Genomic DNA, 16,286 nt, shown 5'->3' with positions numbered 1-16,286 from the left:
CTGGGGACCCTGGAGGGGGCTTAGGGACTTGGATCCTGAGTGGAGATGGGTCCCTGAAGGCTGAGGTCCAGCCCCAGTAGGGGCTGAGGACCCTGGGACTTAGTCCTAAGAGGGCAGCCGGGTGCCTGGGGTGGAGGCCCTGGGGTTGTCCTGGCAGGAGTGGGTCCCGCAGCACAGACAGAGTCTCCCGCAGAGGGGTCCCGCAGCTGGGTTCTGCTGGGGAACTTCCCCAGCTCAGAGGCCCCTGGGAATTCGGAAGGGCTAGGACAGCCCCCTCCCACCAGGCCCACCCCAAGGCCTCCCAGAGTCTCCTCACACCAGGGGTGGCCTGTCTCACTGCACAAAGCATCCTTTCAGGCCATCCTCAAGGGACTCCTTTCTCTGCAGCCGCGCCCCACCCCCCAACAAACACACACACAGAGGAGACCTGACACAAAGCTACCTCTGGATTATTTTATTCACATGGCTTGGCAAGATACGGGCACTCCTGCCAAAGAGTCAGGCATGGACTCCCCGGCCCTGACCCGGTCAGTCGCCCGCCTCCCAGCCCTCTGAGGGTTAGTGCTAGTTATCTCACACACAAAACGAGGAGGGGGATGGGAAGACGGGAGGGGAGTCTCCCTCTGCTGAGGGGTTTCAGATGACGGCAGCCTGAGCCCCCTCCATCCTCGTGGGGCCTGGAGGCCCCGTCTCCGAAAACCCCACGTTGGGCAGCCGGACCCAGAATCCACCTTCCTCCTGGGCCTTGGGGCTTAGGGACACCCGGGGGAAGCGGAACTTGGGTGACTTCTCCCCTCCAGGTGACTTGGGGGCCGCCTCGCCCTCCTGCCCCCGAGGGGCCTTGGAGGGGGTAGTCAGGCCCACACGGGGCAAGCGGACTCGGACGCGGCCCCGGCGCCCGGAGGCCCCTTCCCCGCAGCCCTCCTCTTCCTCGTCCTCGGGGCTGGGGGAGCCTTCCCCACTGGCCGCCTCGCTCTGGCTGAAGCCCACGCGGGGCAGCCTGAGTTTTGGGTTCTTGGCCTTCTCGGACTCCTCAACCCCCTCCTTGGCCCGTGCCAGGCTGAACCGGGGCAGCCGCACCTTGAGCTTGTGTCCGGCATCCCCCTCGCCCTCAGACACCTGGTATTCAGCATGGCTGCCCACAGCGGGCGGGGAGAGCTCCACGTCAGGCAGCGAGAGGTGGAAGGTGCACTCGGCCCCTGGGGGCTGGTCCCTAGGCCCCTCACCCCCCACCGCATCTCTAGCCCCCAGCGTGGGCATCTTCAGCCTCGGCCCGCCCTCACCTGTGGCTGCCTCACCCGCCTGCACCTCTCGGCTCAGCCCCACGTCCAGCTCAAGCTGGGGCACTGTCACAGCGGGCATCTTGAAGACACCCTCACCCTCGAGCAGCTCACCACCACCCACCACCTGGGCTCCAGGGAGAGACAAGGTCACCTGAGGCACCTGGATCCTATAGCCTGGTGTGCCCTCTGCTGGAGGAGGTGCATTCTTGGCCTGCTGCCCGGGGGTGGCACCCAGGTCAGCCTCCCCAAAGCTGGGCAGCTCCACCTGGGGCAGGGAGATGCAGAGCGGCACCCTCGGCCCCCCATCCTGGCCCTCAGTGCCCACCTGCCTGGTTGCGGACATTTGCCCTTCCTCCTGGGCCCCCAGAGTAACCAATTCCACCTCAGGGATCTTAAGCCGCACAGCCGTGGACTCTGGCTTTTCCCCGGGGCTGACTCGCCCCCCCTGGATTTCTGCTTCCTTCCCTCGAGCCAGCCCAAAGGAGGGCATCTTCAGCTTGGGCATCTTCACCCTCGCATCCCAACCCCTGCTCTTGCCCTCCAACTCAGTCGCCCCTGGCACTAGTTCTCCTGCCTCGCTGTCCCGGCCTCTGACCCCAAACTTGGGCAGGCTGAACCTGGGCCCCTTGAGCTTGGCATCAGTCCCTGACACCTCCGCCTTGCCTGTGGGCAGATGGGAATCCAGGCTGAGCTGTGGGATGGACAGATCGAGGGCGGGCAGCAGGCCCGCCTCCTCCGTCCCTCTGGCCTCCGCCTCGGTGCCCACCCAAGCCTTGGGGAGTGAGATGGCAAACTTGGACACCTTTAGCTTGGTGGCTCGTCCGGCCCCCTCAGCCTCTGCCTTGGTCACCTTTGGCCCCGAGAGTCCAAACTTGGGCAGGGAGAACTTGGAGGAAGGCTTGACTTTCACCTCCGTCACCTCTACTTGCCCTTCCTCAACCTCCACTGTGGGCAGCTGCGGCGTGACAATCTCAACGGAGGGCAACCAGAATGCCATTTCCCCGACCCCTGCTACCACCCCAGGGGCTTCTGACTGCTCCACCTTGCCCATGTGGGCTGCTGGGACCTGCCCCTCCAGGCCGAAGGCCCCGGGCAGGTCTAGTTCTACTGAGGGCAGAGTGAGAGGGGGAACACCCACACGAGCCTCGTTGCCCATCTCTGGCTTCAGACAGGGAAGTGTCCCCAGCTTCCCCAAGACCTCAGCACCAGCCTCATCTGGCTTGCCTCGAGATGGGGACTCTGCCCTCCCTAGCTTGGGCATGGTCGTCTTGGACATCTTGAAGCCAGATTCCACCCCCTCTGCTTCTTCTGCCCTGGCCGCTTTTAGCTGCACCTCTGGAGCCTTGGGCAGCTTCACCTCAGGCGCCTTCGGCAGATGCACATCCGGGACCTTTGGCGCCTGCACTTCCGGCAGCCGCATCTCCGACACCTTTGGCAGCTGCACTTCCGGGAGGTGCACGTCCGGCACGACTATCTCGGGCAACTTGGGGAGTTTTATCTCCGAGACTTTTGGCAGCTGCACCTCTGGGAGTCGCACCTCTGGCACGGCCATCTCGGGCACCTTCGGGAGCTTCATCTCGGGGCATTTCATCTCGGGTACCTTTGGCAGCTGCACTTCCGGGAGGTGCACGTCCGGCACGACCATCTCGGGCAACTTGGGGAGTTTTATCTCCGAGACTTTTGGCAGCTGTACCTCTGGGAGTCGCACCTCTGGCACAGCCATCTCGGGCACCTTCGGGAGTTTCATTTCGGGGCATTTCATCTCGGGTACCTTGGGCAGCTTCAGCTCTGGAACTTTCGGGAGCTGCACTTCTGGCACGGCCATCTCAGGCACCTTTGGGAGTTTCACCTCAGGGACTTTCGGCAGCTGCACCTCTGGAAGCCTCACCTCTGGCACAGCCATCTCCGGCACCTTTGGGAGTTTCATCTCTGACACTTTGGGGAGCTCCACCTCTGGGAGTCGCACATCTGGAAGGGCTGCCTCGGGCATTTTGGGGAGCTTGACGTCTGGGGCCTTGGGGAGCTTCACCTCAGGCCCCTTGGTCTCCTTGACCTCAGGCGGCGAGACCCCGATGCCAAAGGAGGGCATCTTGATGGTGGGCAGCTTCAGCTTGCTCTCAACGGCTTCAGGGGCAGCGGGCCGGGGCTCCAGGAGAGAAAGCCCAAAGGTGGGCATTCGAAGTTTGGGCCCCTTCACCCTGGCCTCAGGGCTGCCCTTGGCCACCTTGGCCTCAGCAACTTCTTTTGCTCGAGCCCCAAAGCGGGGGAAACTGAGGCGGGGCATCTTCAGGGCCACCTCAGGTGCCTCTACTCGGGCTTCCACCTCTGCACCAGGCAAGGCCAGGTCCACCTCCACTGTAGGCGCTGCCACGTCCAGGGTGGGCACCGTCACTGCCGCAGCCCCTTCCCGGGTCTCCAGGCAAGGAAGTGTGGGCAGAGTGGGTAGTGAGGGCAAGGTGGGCAGCTCCACTTGTGGGACCTGGATCCCTCCAGCCGCAGGCTCCACAGCAGGTGCAGCTGGGGCTCCCAGCCCAAGGGTTGGCAAGTGGAGGGCAAAGCCGCTGACTACCTCTGCTGCAGGGGCCACCTCCCCCTTGGGGGCTGCGACCTGGGGGACACCCACCTCAGCACCCGGCAGCCGAGGCCCAACCAGCTCCACCTGCGGAGCTGTGAATCGGGCTCCTGCAGCCCCCTCGGCCTCTGCTTTGGCCTTCCTGGGGGGAGGAGCTGCAGCGGCCAGTCGGGCTACCTGGGCCTCTTCAGCCACTTCTCGGACACGTAGCCGAGGCAGCTGGAGGCGCCGGCGGGTGGGGGCAGCTGGGACAGGACCTTTGACAGCCTCGACTTTGAGGCCTCGACGCAGACGGGAGAACTTGGGAAAGGAGAATTCGACGTCAACAGGGGCCAGGTCTGCAGGGACCCCCAGGGCCCCGGACACCATCTTCTTCTTCTTCACGGGGGACAGACTCTGGATGTTCTGGGGAGAGAGGAGAGAGGCAGGAGGCGGTGGGACAGTGGGAGGCCTGGGGTGGACGGGGGGAGCCCCTCGTGGTTATTTTACCAGTCTGGGGATGTGCTGGATTGAGCATCTTGTCCCCAGAACACCATCCCCACTTCCTGCCTGTCACTGCACCCTTACTGCCCCAGAAGGTGAAGACTTTATTTAGAATCCTACAGTGAATCAACAGGAGTGTAGAAACTGTGACCCAAGACTTCTGGCTCCTCCTCCAGGATTTTCCCCCAAACCCTCACTCTAGAGATGGGGAAACTGAGGCCCAAGGAGGGAAAGAAAGCTGTCAAGGGTCACTCAGCAGTAAATGGGCTGCCCTCAGGCTTGAACCTGGCCTCTCTGGTTCAGAGCGCCCTGGTTCAGGACGCCTGACGAGGTGGGTGAGGGTCCTGGTTTGGGATGGGTGGGTCCCCCTCCCCAGGGTGGAGTTTAGGGGCAGAGAACAGGAGGCAGTGGATGGGATTAGCGCTGGGTTAGTGACAAGACAGAGGGCAAGGCTGGCCCACCAGTGTGGGGCAGTGGGGCTCAAGGCGCAGAGGCAGGATCGCTGGGGCAGTCCAGGGCCGTAACCGGGCTAACCACGCGTACCAGCTTGGCCACCTTGGCCCGCGGGCCCTTGATCTCGTAGCCGGCCACGGTCCCAGGCCGCAGCGCCAGGTCCCCGGTGGGCACAGTGCGCTTCAGGCAGAAGGAGACCTTGTAAGGCTCGGCGCATTGCAGCAGGCGTAGTGCGTCCTCGTACTTGAAGTTCTCGAAGAACACTCGGGCGCTCAGCAGCTGGTCCCCTGCAGGCCAGGTGGAGGTGGGCGGGGCGTGGGCATCTCTCGGCTCCGCCCAGGCCTGGTTCCGCCCACTTCTCTGGAGCCCGTGCAGCGAGGCGCCTCCCAAATTTTTGGCCCCGCCTATACCCGAGCACAAGATTGAGACGCAAAGTTCCTCCTGGTTTGAGGTTCTGACACTTAAGGGCAAAGCCACGGCCTCGGCCTTAGCCCCGCCTCCCTCACTGAGCAAATCCAAGCCCATTCAGGTCACACCCCTCCCCTTTCTACTCCCCTCCCCCATCCTCACACTTCAGACACTAACTTTGAATCAGAAGAGAACTTCCAGAAGCTCCCGCCCCATTATTCAACCCTCTGATCCTGTGGCGATTTTCTCCACTCTCTCCCCACGTTATCAATTTGATAAGCCATCCCCACTCCTAGCTCTGGTCAATCCCTCCACCACCTTTTCAGGGACACACTCCAGCAATTCTCCCCTCTCTCCCCACGTTATCAATTTGTCCTTCTCGTCTACATTATTCCCATCAGCACACAACATACCATTCTTTCTCCCATAAGAAAGGCTGTCTTGACCTCACTCCTTCTGGAGCTCCTGCCCCATTTACCTGTTCAGCTTGATGGCAAAATTCATTGAGTTGTCTAGCTGCATTATTTCCAGTTCTCCAATTACACTTTTTACATCCCCCCTCCCAGAGCCTTGAACTGCTCCTCTCAAGGTCCCATGCAGTGACCTCTGTGTAGTTAAGTCCAACGGTCAAGTCCCAGACTTCATCTGCTTGAACTCCTCTCCTCTCCTTCATCTACTTGCTTGGCTTGGCTTCCAGGGTGCCACACCTTCTGGAACCTCCCTCGAGGTTCCTTCTCAGCCTCCTGGGATGGTTCCTCCCCATCTCCCAGACCTCTTAAAGACACACAGTCCCAGAGCTCAGGCCTTGGACCTCTACTCTGGTCCATCTACATGCTACACTCATCCCTTTGGGAAGCTCATCCAGATTCAGGAGTTTGAAGAGCATAAATATGCTGACTCCCAAGTGTATCTCTCCAGCCCAGCACTCCCCCCCTCCATCCTAGACTCAAATATCCAACTATCCCTCCATATCTCCACCTTGGGATCCACCTCTCATCTGACACATCCAAATTATATTCCTGGTTTTCCTGCAAACAAGCTCCAGCCCCAGTGTTCCCCATTTGTGGGACTACCAACTCCATTCTCAGGTCAAGAATCCCTGGACACATCCTTGATCCCTCTTTCCAACCCACCCCATATCCAGTCCTGAAGGCGCTTCGCCTTGATGGCAAAATTCATTGAGTTGTCTAGCTGCATTATTTCCACCTCTCTGATTACACTTTTGACACCCGCTTCCCACAGCCTTGAACTGCTCCTCTCAAGATGCTATGCAGTGACCTCTGTGTAGTTAAGTCCAACGGTCAAGTCCCAGACTTCATCTGCTTGAACCCCTGCTTGAGACCCAAATGATATCCAGAGTCCAAACCCTTCTCTTCATCTCCAATAACACTCTTTTGGCCCCAAGCATCACCAATCTCTTACCTGGAAAATCACAATAGCCTCTTTTCCTGCTCCCCATCCTGCCCCCCACCACCCCCAGTCTACCGCTAACACAGCATTTCAACACAGTCAATTCATGTTCTTTCTTCACTCACAAACCTTCCAGATTAAAAGTCAAAGTCTTCCCCATGGCCTATAAAGCCCTCTAAAAACTACCCTTTCTCTTACCTCTCTGGCCCCATCTCTTACTCTACTCTTCACTAACTCCACTCCATCCACCCTGGCTTCCTTGCTGTTCCTCCAACAAGCCAGGCATGCTCCCATCTTGGGGCATTTGCACTGGCTGTTCTCTCTGCCTGGAAGTCTCCTCCAGATGGCCACATAGCTCATTCCCTTACCTTCTTCAGGCCTTTCTGCTCTTCCTGGCTCACCCTATTTAAAAATGCAGCTTCTGGGACTTCCCCGGTGGCACAGTGGTTAAGAATCCGCCTGCTAATGCTGGGGACACGGGTTCGAGCCCTGGTCCGGGAAGATCCCACATGCTGCAGAGCAACTAAGCCCGTGCGCCACAACTACTGAGCCTGCGCTCTAGAGTCCGTGAACCACAACTACTGAGCCCACGCACCACAACTACTGAAGCCCACGCGCCTAGAGCCTGTGCTCCGCAACAAGAGAAGCCACTGCAATGAGAAGCCCGCCCACCATTACAAAGAGCAGCCCCAATCGCCGCAACTAGAGAAAGCCCGGGAGCAGCAATGAAGACCCAACGCAGCCATAAATTAATTAATTAATTTTAAAAAATGCAGCTTCCGTCCTGGCATCCGTAAGCATATATCGCCTTCTAATTTACTGTGTATTTTACATATTTTGCTTAAATATGTCTCTCCTTACTAGAACGTAAGCTCCATAAGTGCAGAGAGTGTTATCTGTTTTGTTCACTTCAGTAGCCCAAGCACCCAGAATAATATCTGGAAATAGAAGGCACTTAGTAAATAGTTGTTGCATGAATAAATCGCATCAGCCTCAGCCATGTTACCTAAAATATCCCTTACTAAGCTCCCCTCCCCACCCCCTCCAAGTTGTTAACTCCGCCTCTTTTCTTCAGCCTCAACAACAAAACAATAACTAGCACTTACTTAGTGCTTACCATGTGCCACTTAGCTACTTGCTGTGTTTTCAAACATTTAATCCACATAATAACCCTATGAGATAAGTACTAGAATTAGTCCCATTTTAGAGGTGTAAAAACCGAGGCACAGAAAGATTACAAGATAGTAAACTGCACATCTGGGAGTCGAACCGAGACAATGAACCTCCAGAGCTCCTGCTCGGATCAACCGCAAAGCCGATAGGTAACACAAAGCCCCGCCCCTAGCCCTTAACCCCGCCTCCTGGTCCCGGTACCCAGGGCAGCTTCCCAACCCCGCCCCCGCAGGAAAGCCCCGCCCCATGCCCCCGCCCCACTCACCTTCCTGTAGGCTGAGGCTCCTGGCCGCAGGTGAGTCCTCACGCAGCTCGCGGACGAAGATTCCCTCCTTGCCGCCGCCGGCTACGTTGATGCCACTGACCCCGGTCTGCGCCTCCGTCTCCACGATGATCTCCACCAACTCCGCCCGCCTCAACTCCTGCGGAGGACGGCGAGGGGTCGCCATGGGGCGCTAGGGCGGGACTTCGCCCAGAGCCCGCCATTGAGCTTAAAAGCGGCTCTTAACCGGGTCCTCAGGGCACAGGCGCCTCGGCGGGGCTCAGGCAGGTTGTGCGGGCCCACCCTCTCCAGCATCTCCCCTTTAAGTGAGCACGAGGGCCGCTCGCTCAGTGACACCCCGCGAAAGGGTTCAACGGCTCTCGAGGCTCACAAGCCTGGTGGAGCCCCAAAGACCGCTATCGGGAGAGGCGGGGCGCGGGGCGGTGTTGTAGAGGAGGGGCGGGGTGGGGAGGCCAGAGGGAACCTGAGTTGAGACTGAGAGGCGGGCCTGACATGAGGGCGGGGCTGTGCCCCGAGGGGCGTGGCCAGTTAGGGGCGGGGCTAGGGTTGGAGCTTTTGCGGATAGAGGACGGTTGCCTGAGAGGAGCGGCGAAAGATAGATGGGTGCGGCTACAGTGTAACGCGTGGAGGTGCGGAGGGGACCCATAGTCTGTGGACGGGCTTGAACTATGGGGAGGGGCTTTAATAACAGCAGAACAAGGGTGGGATGGAGGATGGGGTCCCGAAGAAAGGGCCGACCCTTAATGGTGCGGTATGGAGGGGTGCCTGTGGGACTGGCCTCGTTGAAGGCTTGTGTGTGACTGTGCCCCATTGTGGACTCTATGACCCCAAGCCCTGCATAACGCCCATTGGAGAGGGAATCCAGTGAAGAAGGGTGCGTGGGTAATGAGTGGTGGGCTGGCAGACGTGGTATTCCTGGTATTTACTGTAAATGGTGCTGACCTGGCCCTGGCCCAGCAGTGCACTGTGGGATCCGCACCCGGGCTTCCCAGAAGAAACAGTGAAAGGCCTCAGTTCCACAACCATCCAGGAACCCAATCTGCTGTGTGTCTTGGGCTGGTGGGGGGGGGAGGGACTTTGCCCTCTCTGGACCCATTTCCCTACTGTAAAGTTGGGTAACATGGGTGTACTGGAAGGAGTCTCTGACTGTGAGCTGAGACCTGACGCAACAGACATGTGAGGGGTTGCTGTAGTGGGTAGTGCATTGAGGCTGGTACAGACTGGGGTTGAGCCCAGGGCTTGGAGAGGGGAAAGCAGGTCTGGCCAGATGCTCCACAGCAGTGGCCCTGGGACTGGAGAGCTGGGCGGAGCATGGTGAGAAGGGGTAGGAAGAGTTGTGGTAGAGGCAGCAGGGAAAAGCATGACCATCACCACCACCCTTAGGCCCTGGGCTAAGCATTTTATGTGTGGCATCTCCTTTCATCCTCCCCGCGGCTTGGGCAGTCACTGAGTAGGACACAAAGGTCCAGAGAAGTGAAGTGACTGCCTAATGCCACACAGCAAGTTAAGCGGTGGGGCCTCAACCTCAGGTCTGTGACCTCAGAGCCCATAAGCCGTCCTGTAGGCAGTGGCCTCCGTGCACTTTACTCCCTGCCTGCCACCCCTCAGCCTCAGCTTGACTCCTGTAAAAGGAGACCCACTCTGTGCCTGGCATCCAGTGGGATGCAGTCAGTGCTAGTGCCCTGTCTCCATAACAGTGAAAGCCGTTAACATTCAAGGAGGCTTCCTAGGTACCAGGCCCTGGGCAAATGACACAAGTGTGAGCCCTCAGCACCCTCAGAGGTGGGGACCATTGCCCCATTTCACCGATGGGGAAACTGAGGTTTAGAAAGTTCAGGTCATCTGTTCAGGGCTGTACAGCTGAAGTGATGGGGTTGGGATGTAAGCCCATGGGTCCAAAGCCCACGTCTTTAACCCCTACACCATCCTGCCTCTTCTGATGAAGGGTTTCTACTCTTTTTTTTTAAGCTTATTATTGTTAATATAATTCCATTATGCTCAATGAATTAGCTTCTTTGAATCTCAGTCTGTGCCAGGTACTGTGTTAAGCACATTACAAATGTTAATTTTTTTTTTTTTTTTTCCTTCACGGTGACCCATAAAATAGGCCCTGGAGCTATCTCCATTTCACAGATGGGGAGACTGAGGCACAGAGAAGCCAGGAAGTGTCTCCTTGCTACCCTAGTCCGTGCCTCCCACCAAGGCCCCACAAGTCCCCCTTGCAGGATGTGTTGGGCGCTCACCTCAGCACTCTGGCTCCTGGCCTCCATGGCGCTGCTGGGAGTCACCTGGGCCCCAGGCTCCTGCTTCCTCTCTCCCTTCTGCTGCAGGACCAGTTTCAGTTCTGCATGGAGCAGCTGCCTCTGAGCCTGCAGGGGCAGGGATGGAGGCTTGAGGCCAGGAGAGGATAAGAGGAGAAGGCTGGGCTTAAAGGGAGAGGTCAAGGTGGGTATGAGAAGGGGAGAAGGGCCCCCCCCCATCCCAGCTGTCCTCTTACCGCTGCCTGGGAACAAGCGCCCCCTCCTAACAGGAGCCCAGCCTGGGGTGGCGCACAGTCGTCTGCGGGACTCGCGCCCTTCCTCTGGGGTCTCGCGCCCTTCCTCTGGGGTCTCGCTGCCTGCCAGGGAGAGACCAGGTCATGAGGCTCCAGACAGGCGAGGGAGGGGCAGGGAGGGGCATGTGGGACCAGCCAGTGCTCACCTCAGGGTCACCTCCAGCTCCTTGGGCCTCCTGGGTCCGGGGCTCTAAGAAGAATAACGTGAGCATTACTATCAGCTAACCCCACTGATTGCTTCCTGAGTGTCTGAGCCTTCCCACACTCTGTCAGTACTCTATCCCCAGGAATTCCCTGGTGGTCCAGTGGTTAGGACTCCGCGCTTCCACTGCAGGGGGCACAGGTTTGATCCCTGGTCAGGGAACTAAGATCCTGCATCCTGCATGGTGTGGCCAAAAAAAAAAAGGGTACTCTATCCCTATAGTGCAGGTGGGGGCACTAAGGCTCAGAAGACCTTTATCCAAGGTGACACAGCAGTACAGCCAGAACTGACTCCTAGGCCTTTCTGACAGCAGAGCCCCTACGCCAACCACCTCAGCTGACTGAGGGGGCCAAATTCACTGTAAAATCATTATATCCACTGCCATGTACTCCCTGTAGGCAAATCGCCTCACCTCTCTGTGCCTCAGTCTCCTCATCTATAAAATGGGAAGAATGAGGGCAGCTACCTCTCAGGACTGTTAGGAGGGTCAAATGTGTTTGTAAATATACAGTGCCAGGCACATGGTGGGCACTTCATAAGCACTTGCTATGATTATCACTAAGAACTTCCTGTGGTCTTGATCTTGTGTCGAATATCCCACGGGGGTCATTGCATGTGGATTTCAGGACACCCCTGTGAGATCAATACAATTACTGAGCTTGATACAAAGAAGACACCTGAGGCTGGGAGAAGGAAAGTCACTTTCCTGGGTCACAAATGACCCAGCCAGGACTTGAACTTGTCGGAAAGCTCCAGCTGCTCATACGGATAATAACTAATGGGCATTGCGTGGTTACTCTTTGCCAGTCCTGTGCTAAGACCGTCACTTTCCACCTCACCGCAGAAAACCCTAACCCCACGACATTGTAAATCAACTATACTCCAATAAAAAATAATTAAAAAAAAAAAAAAAGAGAAAACCCTAAGCCCTGAGAGAGGCCAGGGACCTTGTTCAAGGTCACACAGCACAGCGAGAAGGAGGTAGAGCCGGGAAACCTCCCCGACAGGCCCTTCTGGGGAAAAGGGGATGGATCCTATCTCCCTCCTCCGAGCCCCCGACTCTGGCCTTGTCCTCCCAGCCCCCAGCTGGCATGCCAACCCGCCAACCCCCACTCCATAGGGAAAGGTCAGGCCTCACGCGGTGCATTCCCTCAAACAATGGCCCATCTGCTGTGCCCAGTCACATTCCGCCCCGCCCACCCACCCCCAGCTGCACAATGGCCCTTCATAGCCCACCACTGGCCAGGATAGAGGACACAGGGACCCCCTCAATGCTCCAGCTGTACCCACTTCACTGGTTGCCCCCCCACGGTGTCAGAAGGCTCCTCTCTGGCTCTCCTAGGGGTCCTGGTCTCCCCTGTGAGCCCCCAGCCCCTCCCACATCGGGATTATTTCCTCTGAACTGGGCCTTATGCTGGCACCCTTAGGCCTCGAAATCACTCTGGACGTGATGGCTATTTTAGGGTTGAAAACTGAGGCTCAGAGAGGGCAAGTGACCTGTCTGGGGTCACACAGCTAGGACCTGTGCCCTTGAACCCAACTCTGCACCTTCACTTGTGTTGGTGGCTCTGAGCACTGGAGGAGGCCCAAGCAGCAAAACAGCTGAGGCAGGAGTTGGGCTGGGCAGAGGGGATCAAGGGTGCCAGGAACAGGCATTCTTAGAGGGACCTCGGTGCCAGCCCCGAGCCAGGCAGACACTTTATAGACATGGCCTCATGGTACCCCATTTTACTGATGAGTAAATGAGGGTTAAGAAACGGGATATCACAGGGAATTCCCTGGCGGTCCAGTGGTTAGGACTCCGTGCTTCCACTGCAGGAGACCCGGGTTCGATCCCTCATCAGGGAACTAAGATCCCATGTGCCACATGGCCTGGCCAAAAAAAAAAAAAAAAAAAAAAATAGAGCCAGGATATCACTGTGAGGGAGTTGGGACTTGAACCCAGGTCTGAAATGCTAACTCTGACTCCCCGATATAACATAATATCCTGAGCTGGGGGTGAGAGAAGCCTGCTACTTGTAGGAGGTGGTGGAGATGGAGGGGAGGACCCCCTAGGCCACAAGCTCCCTGCTCCAGGACAGGCCAGAGAAGTTCACACCCAGAGGCTAGCACAGGAAGCTCAGCCAGGGTGAGGGCAAGAGAGAGTGCCCTGCTTCTTCATCCCTGCCCGGGACAGCTGCCCAGCCCAGGTTATATTTAGCCCAGCTGTGCCCTTCCTGAGCCACGTACCCAGCTCCTGGGGTGGGATGGGGTGGGAGCAGCTTCGGAAGGAAGCAGCTTTGGAAGGGCCCAACCCCGGGCACTCTCTGTTCCCAGATCTGCCTGTCCCACTAGGCAGGGGAAGGAGGGGTAGGGAGGTGGGGTTGGGGGGGCTGACTTGTGTTAGGGGAAGATCTAATGGAGATTCCCTGGAGAAACAAGGCCAGGCAAGACGACAGGCCAACAGCCCACTTCTTGAGCAATTCCTGTGATGCTGCCCTAGTACATTCCTGAGCTTCCAGAATTCTGAGAGTCTCCATTTCTTGAGCACTTACTATGTGCAAAGATCCTTCCCTGCCTGGGCTCATTAACTCCTGAAAACACCTCCCTGGGGAAATCACAACTTAGATGCCCATTTAAGATGTCACTCATGCCCTTCAGGGTGGCTGGGGTGAAGGGTTGTCATTTGTACCCTGGGCCCCTCAGCCGAGCTGGGCCTGCTGAGGAATCCCCCAGATCTGCCTCACTGTACACTCCTCCCCCCACCATGGCTGGCGCCAACCTCGTTTAGGAATTCTCCCCTCTCAGAGCCTCAGCCACCCCAACCACCAGAGGGATCTGGTGCCCTTGCAATGGGAGTCGGGGGTAGACCTGACTCATCTGGGCCCCTAGGCGTTGTCTGAGGCCATCCAGTGATGTGGTGGGGAGAGGCATTCTGGCAGTGGCTTCCAGCTGCCTCCATTAGGGCCTGCTTCAGCACTCCTCAGGTTTGAATACTTGGGCAAGGTATTTCACCTCTCAGGGCCTCAGTTTCTTCATCTATAAAATGGAGCCGATAAGACTGGCTTTGAGGAATTGTGAGACAACAGCAGGTGCTTAGAATATTCAGAGAATATAGTAAGTGCTCAAGGAACATAAACTAGTCTCTGACAGCAAGTGTGGCTATGCATCTCAAAGTGTCTCATATCCAGCCTTTGCTCACAGTGGCCCCACTTTCTCCCCTACCAAAGAGGAGCTTTGGGTGAGGGACAAAATGCAGCTCGGGCACCAGCCTCCAACCAACAAGATCAGCCTTGCCTCCCCAGCACTCTATTACAGGGACAAAAAGGTCTGTCCCACCCTCAGCATCCTGCCCCAGCTCTTTATAAGCAGCAATGCATTTACTCTCATGTCAGCCCTGGGAGGTAGCCTCCCTCAGCCCATTTTTTTTTTTTTTTTTTTGGTTTTTGTTTTTTTTTTTGTTTTTGGTGGGGGGGAGTACGCGGGCCTCTCACCGCTGCGGCCCCCCCCGCTGCGGAGCACAGGCTCCGGACGCGCAGGCCCAGCGGCCATGGCCCACGGGCCCAGCCGAGCCGCGGCACGCGGGATCCTCCCGGACCGGGGCACGAACCCGTGTCCCCCGCATCGGCAGGCGGACTCCCAACCACTGCGCCACCAGGGAAGCCCCCTCAGCCCATTTTAAAGATGGGAAAGCAGAGGCACAAAGAACGAAATATCTTGCCCAAGACGACACAGCTAGAAAGAAGAGAACATTGGGATTTGAACCCAGGGTCTTGTTCCAAGGTCTGTACCTTTAACTCCTATACCACGCAGACTCCTGGGCCCTAGACACCCTCCCAGCACCTCCCAAGATCCTGGGTCTCATTCCCAGGGCTTCTCAGCCTGGCCAGGAAGGGAACTGGCGGGCCGGTCTCTTACCACTGGGCCTCCAGACACCTCGAGAGCTCCTGGTCCGTCTGCTCAGCCCCAGCCCCAAGCTGGGGGGGAAAAGGAATGGGGAGGGGGAGGAGGGGGAGGAGGGGGAGACCCCAGCCATTGGCTGCCGAGGTATGACATCACCAGGGGGTGGGTGGTAGGGAAACAAACATCCCCATCTCCCAGCTATGTCCACCCGCAAGGGGGTGGGAACCACAGAAGAGAAGCCAAGACAGCCCCGGTGCTGTTCCCTTGCCTGGGCTGAGACCTCCACCATGAGCCCCGCTCCTGGGATTTGCACGTTGCTGGTGCCACTTGGAGACTCAGCCCCTCACCAGCACTATTCCCTGGCTTCCACACCCAGGCATGGCCCCGCTGGTTCCTGGGGCCCCTAGATTAAACTTCTACTCCCTCTCCTGGTCAATATGGGTTCAAATCCCAGCTCAGCCATGTCCCGGCTGTGTGAACTTTGGCAAGTCACAGCATCTTTCTCGGCCTGTTTCTTCATCTCTAAAACAGGGATAGTAAAAGTGCCCACCTTATGGGTTTCTTGTGAAGATAAAATGAGTTAAGAGAGACTAAAAACTTTAATAAATGCCTGGCCCGGAGTGAATGCTACTTATACATATTTTGTATTCTTCACACAAATTAGGGGACCAGCTAGACTTGTCAGGGGACTTTTGGTCTGAGTGAGACTGGGGCCAGGGGAGCCCCACTTCTCTGTTTAATGGAGTTGCCATTTCAGGGGGCACCTATCATGTACTAAATACTGTGCTGGGCACCCAAAGCTCGGCTCCTGGAATCAAGGACGCAAGATAGATTATGCCCAATTTTTAGCTACACAGCAGGGGGGCGTGGAGCTGGGGTCCAACCTCAGTTCTGCTGGACCCCAAAGACCCTGCAACACACATCTGTCCCCTTCATAAAACAGACAAGGAGGCTCAGAGAGGGGAATGACACCAAGGTCACCCACAGCAGGTAATAGGTAGCACCAGAATTTGAACCCAGACCTGCCCAACTCCCAAACCAAGGCCACTAGGCCTCACCCTGATCCCCTGACCCCCGGCCCCCAGCCTGCCCTGACTCACCAGACCCCGGGGGGCGGCACAGGGAGCACAAATACCCCCACATGCCCCTCACACCCACCCGGGCGCTGCCTCGGATGCTCCTGGCTCTCTGAGCCCAGGCCTGGGGCTGGGGCTGGGAAGAGGCTGGGGATTACCCCCAAAATGCATGTCAGCAGCTTCGGCCCCATTGTCCAGCCAGGCAGGGCCACCAGGCCCTCAGCTCCGCCCGCACCCTCACCCTTCACATCAGCTCTCCGGCCCCTCTGCGAATTCATCCCCCACCCCACACTGAGCAGTTGGGGCCTACTCCCGAGGGCACGAGGGCATGGGGGACTAGCAACTGGTTGGCAGGAACCCAGAATGCTAGGGCCCTCCTCCCCTCTCTCCGAAATGCCCCCTGCCCACTCTCAGCCACCGGGGAAGGCAGGAATGTGCTGACCTCTGGGAAATGCCTTCCAGGCCTGGCAGCCACCAAGGGCTGGGGTGTGGCGGAACCCAGCCAGA

At 57.8% G+C, this 16,286-nt stretch overlaps 1 protein-coding gene across 1 annotated transcript; it reads right to left on the bottom strand.

Moving 5' to 3' along the window:
• Positions 1-636: 636 nt before the first annotated feature.
• On the bottom strand, positions 637-15,846 carry PRX (periaxin). The gene is made up of 7 exons (XM_065899518.1): positions 15,804-15,846; positions 10,766-10,809; positions 10,563-10,661; positions 10,309-10,434; positions 8,048-8,204; positions 4,882-5,078; positions 637-4,260 (listed from the first exon to the last, which is right to left on the bottom strand). The coding sequence occupies exons 1-7, from the start codon at positions 15,844-15,846 to the stop codon at positions 637-639; spliced, it is 4,290 nt and encodes a 1,429-aa protein (XP_065755590.1).
• Between the last annotated feature and the right edge of the window lie 440 nt (positions 15,847-16,286).

The sequence above is a fragment of the Phocoena phocoena genome, chromosome 20, assembly GCF_963924675.1.
Source record: "Phocoena phocoena chromosome 20, mPhoPho1.1, whole genome shotgun sequence".
Classification (NCBI taxonomy): domain Eukaryota; kingdom Metazoa; phylum Chordata; class Mammalia; order Artiodactyla; family Phocoenidae; genus Phocoena; species Phocoena phocoena.
The sequence above is the reverse complement of the archived record's forward strand: the minus strand, read 5'-3'. Positions and strand labels throughout refer to the sequence as shown.

Excerpts from the sequence above, each read along its gene's own strand:
- PRX (XM_065899518.1), bottom strand. The coding sequence starts at position 15,846 with ATGTGGGGGTATTTGTGCTCCCTGTGCCGCCCCCCGGGGTCTG. Across the intron at positions 10,810-15,803 it reads GTGCCGCCCCCCGGGGTCTG|AGCCCCGGACCCAGGAGGCC; the intron begins GTGAGTCAGGGC and ends TATTCTTCTTAG. Across the intron at positions 4,261-4,881 it reads GGGCCAAGGTGGCCAAGCTG|AACATCCAGAGTCTGTCCCC; the intron begins GTACGCGTGGTT and ends CTCTCTCCCCAG.